The 12,502-nt window shown below is 53.6% G+C and overlaps 5 protein-coding genes across 5 annotated transcripts; 4 read left to right on the forward strand and 1 right to left on the reverse strand.

The window, feature by feature from the left end:
- Nucleotides 1–959: 959 nt before the first annotated feature.
- Nucleotides 960–2,832, forward strand: BBA_02208 (C2 domain-containing protein; the record flags this gene model as incomplete). Its single annotated transcript, XM_008597305.1, has 2 exons — nt 960–1,888; nt 1,956–2,832. 2 exons carry the CDS (start codon nt 960–962, stop codon nt 2,830–2,832), a joined length of 1,806 nt encoding a protein of 601 aa, XP_008595527.1.
- Nucleotides 2,833–3,531: 699 nt separating this feature from the next.
- BBA_02209 (uncharacterized protein) lies at nt 3,532–4,224 on the reverse strand (the record flags this gene model as incomplete). The annotated part of the gene is made up of 1 exon (XM_008597306.1): nt 3,532–4,224. The coding sequence occupies one exon, from the start codon at nt 4,222–4,224 to the stop codon at nt 3,532–3,534; it is 693 nt and encodes a 230-aa protein (XP_008595528.1).
- Nucleotides 4,225–5,868: 1,644 nt separating this feature from the next.
- On the forward strand, nt 5,869–6,500 carry BBA_02210 (FKBP-type peptidyl-prolyl cis-trans isomerase; the record flags this gene model as incomplete). The annotated part of the gene is made up of 6 exons (XM_008597307.1): nt 5,869–5,993; nt 6,049–6,113; nt 6,166–6,226; nt 6,282–6,302; nt 6,376–6,417; nt 6,473–6,500. 6 exons carry the CDS (start codon nt 5,869–5,871, stop codon nt 6,498–6,500), a joined length of 342 nt encoding a protein of 113 aa, XP_008595529.1.
- A 636-nt stretch (nt 6,501–7,136) lies between these two features.
- Nucleotides 7,137–10,352, forward strand: BBA_02211 (ubiquitin-activating enzyme E1; the record flags this gene model as incomplete). The annotated part of the gene is made up of 3 exons (XM_008597308.1): nt 7,137–7,142; nt 7,226–7,590; nt 7,640–10,352. The coding sequence occupies 3 exons, from the start codon at nt 7,137–7,139 to the stop codon at nt 10,350–10,352; spliced, it is 3,084 nt and encodes a 1,027-aa protein (XP_008595530.1).
- An 801-nt stretch (nt 10,353–11,153) lies between these two features.
- On the forward strand, nt 11,154–12,453 carry BBA_02212 (glutathione S-transferase; the record flags this gene model as incomplete). Its single annotated transcript, XM_008597309.1, has 5 exons — nt 11,154–11,159; nt 11,213–11,377; nt 11,459–11,764; nt 11,838–12,103; nt 12,177–12,453. 5 exons carry the CDS (start codon nt 11,154–11,156, stop codon nt 12,451–12,453), a joined length of 1,020 nt encoding a protein of 339 aa, XP_008595531.1.
- Nucleotides 12,454–12,502: the final 49 nt, after the last annotated feature.

Below are 12,502 nucleotides of genomic sequence, written 5' to 3' on the forward strand. Positions count from 1 at the left end.
TGATAATAGTCTACATGTAAATAGTCTATTGTTGGTTGCTTATATTACAGGGTATCTTCGCACATGGCCATCACTAGTTACCCAGTTGCCAGTCTCGGTAGTCGTCGATTTGCTCGCAGGTCTGATGGAACATGGACAGATGCTTTTTGCATGAACAGGGCCCCTCCCTGACCAAATCGTCACGGCTCGGACGGCTCGTTAGCTTCGTCTGTGCAGATTCGGCGGAGTCTGGCGACGCGGCAACGATGGCGAAGCCCGGTGCTAATAAACCACGTTGGACCGGCAGCAGTGCTGGCTTTCCCTGGAATGTGGAGGGCCATCTGTCGGCGTACTCTTCCATCATGCGAATTAATTAAGATGGGAAAAAATGGCAGCACTGTAATCATAAAGCCTGAAGAAAGTGATGACGAAAGACGACGTGGCACTAAGCCCCAAGAAGCTGCTGTGTGGTAATGCGCCACTGTGCCTTGATTTTTAGCGTCACAGGCAAGTCCCCGCTAAAGCTTGCCAGTCGCCGGTATTCATCAGTGCGTTTCAGCGCAGTGGCAGGCCATTGGCCGCTAAAAAACAATTAGTGCCCGCTGGTTCATCCGCTGTAATCAGCGCAACACGACTTAGACACAAGCTGCCCTTGGCTGCCAGCAAATGGACCCGTGAGCCTTTGGGCCCTGGACCCTTTTCAGGTTTGGCCGGTTGGCCGGTTGGCCGGCATGCACGATCGACGCTGTGCAATACGATACTCATCCTTACGCCTCTGTCGTCATTTCTTCTTTTCCGCCCCCGTGCAATCTATTTTGTTTGTTTCCCAGTAACCCGTCATGCTTAAGTTCTTTCTTATCCCAGGATCAGCCTTCTTCAAACCGCCCTGGCTGGCTACCGCGTCTTTTAGCATTTTGCCAAGCTTTCTCGACCGTTGTTGGGGCTTGGCTTCCTCGCCACCAACTTGGACCGCGACCATCATGACGGAGCAGACGCAGACACAAACGCCGCCACTGGCGACGATAGCCATCGGTAGCAAAAAGACCAACGGCGTCGATGCTAACGGCTCTGCACACGTGAATGGTTCCTCCGAACAACCAGACAACCAACCGAGCGGCACCTCCAAGGAAGACAGCCAACCGGCCAAGTCCAAGAAACGCCCGCGCGGTGGCTTCGACTCGACCAAGCTTCCCGACGCGCCGCAAGGCTACACTGTCCGCTTCACCTTCCACTCGGCTTCCAACCTCGCCCCCGGCGATCTCAAGTCCGCCTCTTCGGATCCCTTCCTCCACGCGACCCTCAAAGTCGCCGGCCTGAAGCGCCACAAGGAGGACCCGGATCTGACGCACCGCACGCGCACGCTGCGCCGCACTCTCGAGCCGCAATGGAACGAGCAATGGACCGTCGCCAACGTCCCGCCCACGGGCTTCACGCTCAAGTGCCGCCTCTACGACGAGGACTCGCCCGACAAGGATGACCGCCTCGGCAACGTCACCATCCGCATCCCGCGACTGTACAGCGAGTGGGAAGGCATCCCTCCACCCGGTCGCACGTTTGAGGGCAAGAAGCGCGTCATGAGCAAGCGCGCATACCTTTTGAAGGCCGTCACGGACGTGTTTCAGTCCAACACGCACATGTCGCCGCTCGTCACGATTAGCATCGAGCTGCTGGGGCCCTCGGATCCGCCGCACGGCCAAATCTACACCGTCGGGCCCGCGAGCTGGGTGCAGCATTTTAGTCCCATGATTGGAAGGTTGGCGGGCATAAAGGTAGACGACGAAAAACAGGGCGAGTCGGCGTCGCAAGGCGACCAGAAACTGCAGCAGCAGCAGCAGCAGCAGCAGCAGCAGCACGCGAACGGCGAGAGCTCAAGCTTGGACAAGCAAGCAAACAAGAATCAGCGCTACGAGTGAGTACCAGTCGCGACCTCTGCGAGGCGCGCGCACATCTCCGCAGCAGCATGCTAATCGTCGCAGTTTTCGCGCCATTGAGATGCAGCTCGTCGGTCCCATACCGCCCAAAATGTACCACCGCTTCGTCGCCTTCCGGCCCGTCATCGGCTCCATGTTCATGTCCACGGGCATCCGCGGCAAGATCCTCAACAAGGCCCTCCACAAGCAGCACAACCGCATCTACAATTACGACCGCAGCACCGAGTATGGAGATTTCCCGCCGTGCTCCGAGGCTGCCACGCGACAATTTCTCAAGATGGCGCGCTTCGACCAGGGCGGCCGCGTCTTCACCTACGTCCTCACCCTCGACTCCCTCTTCCGCTTCACCGAGACGGGCAAGGAATTCGGCATCGACCTCCTCAGCAAGCACACTATGCACTCAGACGTCGAAACCTACATTGCATACTCGGGCGAGTTCTTTATCCGCCGCCTCGAGCGGCCCACCGCCTCCGACGACGCCGACCCCCCGCACCTCCGCACCCACCCCGCCGACGACCAGCTCCCCGGCGGCCCGCCCTCGGACGCGCCCCCGCAGGACCCTTCCTACTACCAGCTCATCATCGACAACGACTCGGGCACCTACCGCCCAGACAAGTCGGTGCTGCCGGACCTAAAGGCGTTTTTCGAGCGCAATTTCCCTGGTCTCGGCATCGTCGCCATGCACTGGGAGGACGACGAGCTGCAAAAGATGAAGGACGCGCAGTACGAGGCCAAGAAGAAGGAGGGCAAGGTGCTCCACGGCGTGCTCAACCGCAGCACGAGCAGCATCAGCTCCGCAGAGAGCGAGCTCGAGAGTCGCCAGCAGAACTGGGACGCGGCCAAGAGCAAGCGCGAAAAGGCCCTGGAGGCGCTTGAGCAGCCCGGCACTGTCAAGGACAAGGCAAAGCGTGTTCTGCATTAACCTAGGCTTTTTGAAGTTGGTGAATCATGTAAAGATTGTCGCGGTATTGTTTTAGTCCAATTTCCATCATGATACCTCTTACAAGCAATGAAATTACCGAGCATCATTATTCAATTTCCGGACATGAATATGCACATATATGGGCTAGGCTCGCAATGCTGCAGCCATGCACGTGGGCGGCGACGGGCAAGGCCCACAGACACATGGTTCATCACGCAACGTTAAGTTATGCTTAATTTGTAGTTTATTCTGAAAAGTAGAGAACAGAATCCCTGTGTACTGTGTATATCCACGTTTCTGAATGTACCGGAAATGTTTCGTCTCGGCCTCTGGCTGATTCCCGTTGGCAACTTTGTCATAGCTGGAAGTACCGAATGATGCCGTGCTGCATGTTTGCTCTAATTGCTCAGATATGGCCTCTCATCTTCGCCGAGGCAAAAACGGCGAAACCTGCTTGCGACGTATAATCCTTCGCGGTGGTGTCTGGGGCATCTGACCCGGCTTGGGCTTTTCAGGCGATGGCCCCGCGAGCTCGTCTTCATCCTCATCCAGCGCAGCGACCGGCGTAACGCAGCGCCGCTTACAGTCATGAATCGCTTCCCGTTCTGGGCTTTCCGTGGCTTTCCTTTTATTCTGCAGCAGGCGTTTGCCGGGAGACGCAGCCACATCGGCTTTGGGTTCGAGGCTGTCCGCCTGGTCCTACTGCGGCGTGAGCTCTCGCTGCCAAGGCGGCTGCTGTATTATCTCCTGCGCGAGCCCCATCAAGTCGTTCTTGAACTTCCCAATCGGGCTAAGACATCTGGCCGGCACGAGCAAATTTCTGGCAGATGATGACAGCTCGAACTTGTTTCGTGACAGCTGCTTGGCCGGTCCTCGTGGAGCCAGCGATTCCGCTACCTCAATGTCCTCCGCAGAGAGGCACCAATTGACAGGTGAGCCTAGAATCATCGTCGCTCCCAAAGCCTGAAACCTTTCTAGCAGGTGTTGTGTGTAAGCGACTAGTAAGCTGTTGACATCACGAGGTGCTTTGTGCGGGAAGCAGTGAAGATATCGGTCTCTGGCCCGGACAAACGCAAGAATTAGATCTCTGGTGATACTGAGCGGAATCTGGCCTCCTTTGACGCGGCCAACGCCCTTCCAGTATTCATCCGGTCCTTTTGTAGTAAGTGTGGCCCACGAGCAGTTGCTTGCAAGCATCAGATGGGCCAGACTGCTCTCTGCTGCCACAGGACCGGACGGGGCATGGGCATGCAGGGCATCGATTATATCGTCGTCGCGCTTGTTGCGGCCGGTCATTGGCACCTTGTCGAAGAAGAAAAGTCCGTGGATGTTTCTAAGCCGTGTTTTGATGGATTCGCGCATGTCCATCAATTCGGTGACTGGTGTTGTCATTTTGGCGGCCCCGGCGGCGAAGTAGGGACAAATGAGGCTTGATGGTGAGAGGCCCAGGCTGCTATAAGTATTCATTCGAGCATACCTGGAGCTATTTAATCTCAACAGCAGAAGATGGACTTTAAAAGGCGTAAGCAATAGACGGTGTATTGATGAAAGTGAAGCAACGTAGATGGCCAGCTGACTCGGCGTTTGCTGGGCTAACAAGACGTGGCAGTTGGCAAGAGCTGACAGCTGGCGACGAGTTGTAGCTAAAGGGTGATTAGGCATCAGCTGTTCACATTTCGATAAATATCTTTTGCGTCTTCTACCTATGTACCATTACGTTTGCTAATTCAGGTATTTCTCAATTTCCTCCTTGGCGATGCTTCATTGTTCACTTTCTCGCCTGTTTTGGAATCACCCTCTACTCACAATACAGTCACAATCTAGCTTCATTGATCCCACTGCTTATCATTCTCAATAGTGCGCCTTTCTGTGTTTCGTCTTCCATGCATTCCATAGCTGTTGGCTGACAGTTGGGAAAGGCAGGCTGCGTACTATTCAGTTACCAGCTGTATTTTTCCCGTGAATATTTGTTACCGTTATTATAAGGGAGTATCTGATATTTCCGTTCACCCAGTGAATACATGTTTGTTCCAAGTATCCCTCCAGTAAGTTACTGTTAGCATAAACGATTCGAACGCCCCGCTAGTTTGCTGCGGAGTGCAGCGATGCAAGGCTGCGTCATATCATACCCCACGATTCACAGCGAGAACGTTGTGTGCCGAGGCAGGTACGCTCTTACAACTTCATCATGCCGTGAAATTAATTGCCTCAGCTTGTCGTAGCCTAATGCCTGAATACTGCAACCCCGAGGACGGATGCAGGGTAGCGCTGATAACCTTCCACAATTACGGCTGCTCACTGCGTTTGGGCACGCGAACAACCCGTCTTTGCCTTGAATAGACTGGCCAAAAGAAATCATACCTCGACAAGTCCAATCCATTTGGTCGATTATTGTCCGAGGCACCGCTTGTGGCAGCGGGCATAAGTACATGAAAGGTACAAGCAAGCTACCTAACTGCATCAGTCTGGCACTTCTGTTTGCTGCGGAATGGGCTTGATGGGGCTGACAGCCCGCCCGCCCTGCAGAGTACCCACGAGTCAACTCAGCAAGGCATGGCGCCATTGCATTTTTGGTGGCGGAACCACAAATGCCCAAAGTAGCACCACGCAAGATCCAATCATGCTGGCCTCTCACCTACCCCTAGCTAGTTTTTGCACTTCGTATAAATGGATGGTCGCTGTTTCGCTGCGAGATTTCCAGCTGCGCGTATACACTTTGTAGCGTCTTGTACTGCCTCTTGCTCCCCGCTTGGCGCCCGCTCTAGAAACCTCTCATAGGTTTAATGACGACAGGGTCTCCACCCTTCTCGGCGGTACAATAAATAGGTACCAGGTACGTACCCTCGCCGCCTATTACGGAGGGCTTTCAGGTACTTCGATACCCCCCTCAGCCCCGCCATGCAATCCTGTCCCGCCATCTGAGAAAGCTGCGTATGGCGCTCTTTTAAACCCTGCCATCGCCGCTGTTTCGTGCTGCGGGCTCTCTTCTTGCATTCCCGTTCCTTTGTAAATCCTGTTGATACAAAATCTCGCAAAATGGGTGTTACCAAGACTATCATCAAGGAGGGCTCCGGCGAAAAGCCCAAGCCGGGCCAGACCGTCGTTATCGAGTACACTGGCTGGTTGAAGGATGCCAGCAAGTCTGACAAGAAGGGCAACAAGTAGGAGCTTCACAAAACCCCGCGTTCAATTTTTCTAACCAAACGTTTTTCCCAGATTCGACTCCTCTGTCGGCCGCGGAGACTTTGAGGTTAAAATTGGTGTCGGCCAGGTCATTCGAGGTGAATACAAAGTTGACCATCACCTGCGCGCTAAAGGTTAACACAACTCCAGGTTGGGATGACGGTGTTACCCAGATGCAGGTTGGCGAGAAGGCCACCCTTGATATCAGCAGGTATGTTTCTTCCGCTACGTAGATTGAATTCGCCCGGTACTGACTCCATGCCTAGTGACTTTGGCTACGGCGCCCGGTAAGCACTTTGCTTGATGCCTCAAACCATCGCACCTTCTGTTGTATGCTAACTTCCCGACCTACCTATGCAGAGGCTTCCCCGGCCACATTCCTGCCAATGCCGACCTCATTTTGTAAGCTGGACATTAACCGTTTGATGGACCCACGATAGCTAATCGCGCGTTATAGTGATGTTGAGCTCAAGAACGTCAAATAGACATTTCGAGATTCGTTGTTTGCTTAGTGCCTAGCGGAAATGGAGCAGCGCGCAAAATGCGCCACAAGAACTCCCGATAGAAAAACACGTTTCATGTCTAGCTTGTCAGATATAAATCAAAAGCAGTAAAATATCCGTCTTCTGTGCCCTCGTGAATAACGGCTTTCACGACCGGGTAACTTTTATCAACCATTCTCTTTGTCGTAGCCTTGTCCTTCCATCTCCTTCTACACACCCGCGTTGCCGCCCCACCGGTTGCCTGGCACTGCCCCTCCTCATGAGCCAGCTGCTACCACGTTAGCTAAGCATGCCTGCATCATCTAAATAGTCATCGAACAATTGCGGTTCCGGACACCGGCAACCATCATTCTACTGCCTACGCATCTCTTCTGACAAACGCAAACTCAACGACTGATTCCCAACATTTGAGTGTTTGCTGAACGCTCCATTGTCCGCCACCAGACACTTTTTCCAGCAACAGACCTCTTCCCTTCGTGCGGCATCCTCTGGCGGGGTAGAGCTCGACCTGGGTGCTAGCTCACAACCTTCAAGATTTCTTCCCAGCTACCTGGCTCAGGCGCACTGGGCAAGCGAAAGCTCTCCGGCGGAGCAGCTCAACCAGATATTAAAAGAACCATGTCGGTATGTGACATTCGTCTTTCTGGCTCGAACGGGCGCTGCATCGCTCGCCCAGTCTGAGGTGGCGATGGCTAATCATCCCGCAGGGCATTACCGACTCTACCTCCAAAATGCAAGTCGACGGCGTGGCTGCCGGACAGTCCGAGATCGACGAGTCCCTCTATAGTCGTCAGCTCTATGTGCTTGGCCACGAGGCTATGAAGCGCATGGGTGCTTCCAACGTTCTCGTTGTCGGCCTGAAGGGCCTCGGTGCTGAGATTGCCAAGAACGTTGCCCTTGCTGGAGTCAAGAGCCTGACGGTCTATGATCGCACCCCCGTAGCCCTGCCCGACCTCTCCTCCCAATTCTTCCTCACTCCTGCCGATGTTGGCAAGCCCAGAGACCAGGTCACAGCCCCCAGGGTAGCGGAGCTGAACGCATACACCCCGGTCAGCGTCCACGACTCGCCCAGGTCAGTCACAAGCCATTTTTCAACGGCGATCGTATTCTAACCCAGTTAGCCTTGACGAAAATCTCTCTCAGTTCGACAAATACCAAGTTGTTGTTCTTACCGGCGTTCCGATCCTGTTACAAAAACTTATATCCGACTATTGCCACTCCAAGGGCATTTACGTTGTCATCGCTGACACCTATGGTCTGTTTGGATCGCTCTTTTGTGATTTCGGAAAGAACTTTACTATTGTAGACCCGACTGGCGAGACACCCACGCACGGAATCATTGAAGGCATCGACGAGGAGGGTCTTGTCTCGGCTCTGGACGAAACTCGACACGGTCTCGAGGATGGCGACTACGTTACATTCTCAGAGGTTGAGGGAATGGAAGCCCTCAACGGCTGTGACCCAAAAAAGGTCACCGTTACTGGGCCCTACACCTTCTCCATTGGCGACGTCTCTGGCCTTGGCCAATACAAACGCGGAGGTATCTACCAGCAAGTCAAGATGCCGAAGATTCTCGACTTCAAGAGCTACACCGACTCGGTTAAGGAGCCTGAATTTCTCATCTCTGATTATGCCAAATTTGATCGCCCCCAGCAACTGCATCTTGGGTTCCAGGCCCTACATGCCTTCCAAGTTGCCAAAGGTCGACTTCCCAATCCCATGGATGACGCTGATGCCGCTGTTGTAATCGGTGCGGCTAAGAAGTTTGCCGAAGAAGAGAAGCTCGAGATTGAGGTCGATGAGAAGCTTCTCAAAGAACTGAGTTATCAGGCTCTCGGCGACCTTTGCCCTATGGCCGCCTTCTTTGGTGGTGTTGCAGCGCAAGAAATTCTCAAGGCTGTCTCTGGAAAGTTTCATCCGATCAAACAGTGGATGTACTTTGACTCTCTAGAGTCTCTTCCTACCTCTACCAAACGTACTGTCGAGTTGTGCAAGCCTATTGGCAGCCGCTACGATGGCCAGATTGCCGTTTTCGGAAAGGAGTATCAGGACAAAATTGCAAACCTGAGGCAGTTCCTCGTTGGCGCTGGCGCCATTGGCTGTGAGATGCTCAAGAACTGGGCCATGATGGGACTGGGTTCTGGGCCCAACGGCAAGATCTTTGTGACTGACAATGATTCGATTGAAAAGAGTAACCTGAACCGCCAGTTCCTCTTTAGAGCTGCCGATGTGGGACACATGAAGAGTGACTGCGCGGCCAGGGCTGTTCAGCGCATGAACCCGGATCTCGAAGGCCATATTACGACCTTCCGTGATCGTGTTGGTGCCGAAACTGAGGATGTATTCAATGCCGACTTCTGGAACAGCCTCGACGGTGTCACCAATGCTTTGGACAACGTTGAAGCCAGAACCTACGTCGACAGACGCTGCATCTTTTACCGCAAACCTCTGCTCGAGAGTGGTACTCTGGGCACCAAAGGCAACACTCAGGTCATCTTGCCGAACATAACGGAATCATATTCTTCCTCCCAGGATCCCCCCGAAAAGGAGTTTCCAATGTGCACAATTCGCAGTTTCCCTAACCGTATCGAGCACACAATTGCCTGGGCCAAGGAGCACATGTTTGAGCGATGCTTTGTCAACGCTCCCCAGACCGTTAACTTGTACTTGAGCCAGCCCGATTTCTTGACCACCACACTCCAACAGGGCGGCAACCAGAAGGATACATTGGAGACTATCCGAGACTATCTGACTGCGGACCGTCCCAGAACTTTTGAGGATTGCATTGCATGGGCCAGGAACTTGTTCGAGGTTGAGTTTGCCAACAAGATTCAGCAACTCCTGTACAACTTTCCCAAGGACTCAACCACATCTTCTGGCGTGCCTTTCTGGTCCGGAGCCAAGCGCGCCCCCGACGCGCTCAAGTTTGATGCCAACAACCCTACCCACTTTAGCTTCATCGTGGCTGCCGCCAGCCTCCACGCCTTCAACTACAACATTAAGTCTCCTGGCAATGACAAGGCCATTTATCTGCGCGAGCTTGAGAATGTCATTGTTCCTGATTTCAATCCCGACTCTCGAGTCAAGATCCAAGCGGATGACAAGGAACCTGATCCGAACAAGGACATCGTTACAGATGAAGATGAGCTGCAGAGGCTGACAGCTTCTCTGCCATCTCCCAGCAGCCTCGCAGGCTTCAAGCTACAGCCTGTTGACTTTGAGAAGGATGACGATTCGAATCACCACATTGACTTCATCACCGCATGTAGCAACCTGCGTGCTGAGAATTACAAGATTGATCCGGCGGACCGACACAAGACCAAATTTATTGCTGGCAAGATTATTCCTGCCATTGCCACTACCACCGCTCTTGTGACTGGCCTCGTTGTTCTCGAGCTGTACAAGGTGGTTGACGGCAAGGACGACATTGAGCAGTTCAAGAACGGCTTCATTAATCTGGCGTTGCCCTTCTTTGGCTTCTCAGAGCCGATTGCCAGTCCCAAGGTCGAGTACACTGGCCCTGATGGCAAGGTTGTGCTCGACAAGATTTGGGACCGGTACGAGGTCAAGGATATAACTATCCAGGAGCTGGTCGACTTTTTCAAGGCCAAGGGCCTGACGGTGCTGTCGCTCAGCCACAGCGTCAGCTTCTTATTTGGCGCTTGGATGCCGACTGCCAAGGCGCGTCTACCGCTCAAGATTAGCGAGGCAATTCAGCAGGTGACCAAGAAGCCTGTGCCTGCGCACATGAAGGAGCTGATTGTAGAGGCGCTGGTAGAGGACGCGAATGAGGAGGATGTTGACGTTCCTTACGTGAAGGTGACGTTGGAATAGAGGAAGGATTAGAGACGTAAAAGCTACGACTAGAGTTACAGTTGATGAACGAAACATGTATTTCATGACGCTATGCAGTGCCTTTGCGGTTTTGACTTTGACGTTGCGTTGTGACACGACACGCTGCTTGACTGGCCTTTTCCCAGGCTTTTTTCCACGCATCGTTTTTGACGCAGATTTCTTCCGAGATTTCATCTTGTTTCCCATCGTACGCGAAGTCCCCTCGGGTCCAGCGTCGCCTGGACAAACCCAAAGCCGCCCAAGTTGAGTGCAAAAAATCGGTACACTACCGCACGCCGGGATTAATCAGCGCAGGTTAGTTTTGTCATCACTTCATGATTCAACCAACTGCTTAGCTGACCTGAAGCGGCTTAGTGCGTTTTCCTCTAGCACCCCCTGCCCTGATTAGGTCAGGATATCGTCAGCTTCCGCTAAATAGTTCTAAGCTTTTTGCCCGTGGAGGGGCCCGGCCCCAGCTCCGTATACCTACTTATAAGTCGAACAAGCTCGCCGCAAACAGACTTCATTGTACCCATCAATAAAAATCTTTTTGATCTACGGTTGAAAACAAAGCTGCCAATGAACATTGCGCAGCTCAGCCGTCCAGCGCTCTCGCAACACAGTATACTATTATCCGTCGCTAAGCGTGCATCCGTCTCGGCCGGTGCAGCTCCCCACTGCTCAACTCGGTTCCGTCATTACAGCGCGGGGTCGTTGCGTCTTCTAGCCACCTCTCCATCGCGAGCTCCCTTCTACACGGCCGCTTTTTCCACGCAATCCATCAAAATGGTAAGCTTCACAATGTCTGTGTTGAAACTTTTTGTTTTATTTTGAATAATGTCTGAAGCTGACTCGTCAAGTCCAACGCCGCCAAAATCACTGACTGGGTCGCCCGCGGCGACAAGTCGGGCGAGTTTAAGCGCCAGGTCAGCTCGTTCCGCGACCACATCTCTCGCGAGGCCGGTGCAAAGTATCCTCCCGAAAAGGACCGCTACCATCTCTTTGTCTCTTATGCCTGTCCTTGGGTATGCATCCCCTTATTTGTCGTCATCCTTTTTTTTCCCTCTTCTCTCCAAATCATAGTCCTTTGCTAATTTAACCTCTAGGCCCACCGCACACTCATCGCCCGCAAGCTCAAGGGCCTCGACAAATTCATCACCTTTTCCGTCGTCCACTGGCACCTGGGCAACGGTGGCTGGCGCTTTGTCACGAAGGACGAAAAGGAGCCCGGCGAGAATGTGATTCCCGACCCGATTCCCGGCCACGAGGCGTTTACGCACCTGCGCGAGGTGTACTATGAGTCGCAAAAGGACTATTCGGGCCGCTTCACGGTGCCGGTGCTGTACGACAAGAAGACGAAGCAGATTGTGAATAATGAGAGTAGTGAGATTTTGCGCATTTTTGGATCCGAGGTATGTCTTTGGCTTTTTTTTTTTTCGTGTACATGGGAGGGGGGGGAGTGAGAGAAATCACTAACAGGATCAGTTTGACGACTTGCTGGATGAAAAGCACCGGGGTATCGACATTTACCCCGAGGCGCTCCATGGTGAAATTGAAGACGCCCACAAGTGGCAGTACGACCTCATCAACAACGGCGTCTACAAATCGGGGTTTGCCACCACGGCAGAGGCTTATGAGCACAATGTCATTTCCGTCTTTGAGGCGCTCGACCGCGTCGAGAAGCACCTCCAGGGCCAAAAGGAAGGGCCGTACTACTTTGGCAAGACGCTGACCGAAGTCGACATTCGACTGTACGGTCCCCCCCCCCCCCCCCCCAACGGGAGTGAAAAAACGGTTAGACCCGGTGGCTAATTTTTTTGACAGCTACGTAACGCTCATCCGCTTCGACCCCGTCTACGTCCAGCACTTCAAGTGCAACATTCGCGACATTCGCTCCGGCTACCCGGCCATCCACGCGTGGATGCGCAACCTGTACTGGAAGCACCCCGCGTTCCAGGACACGACGCAGTTTGAGCACATCAAGTGGCACTACACCCGCAGCCACACGCAGATTAACCCGCTGTCCATTACCCCGGTTGGTCCTCTGCCCAATATTCTGCCGCTGGAGGAGGAGGTGCCCGCTGCCGCTGCGGCCAAGTAATGGGCGGTTTTTTGAACGAGTTACACAGTGGGGAGAGACAAAAAGTCTG

The sequence above is a fragment of the Beauveria bassiana genome, assembly GCF_000280675.1.
Source record: "Beauveria bassiana ARSEF 2860 unplaced genomic scaffold BBA_S00004, whole genome shotgun sequence".
Taxonomy (NCBI): Eukaryota; Fungi; Ascomycota; class Sordariomycetes; order Hypocreales; family Cordycipitaceae; genus Beauveria; species Beauveria bassiana.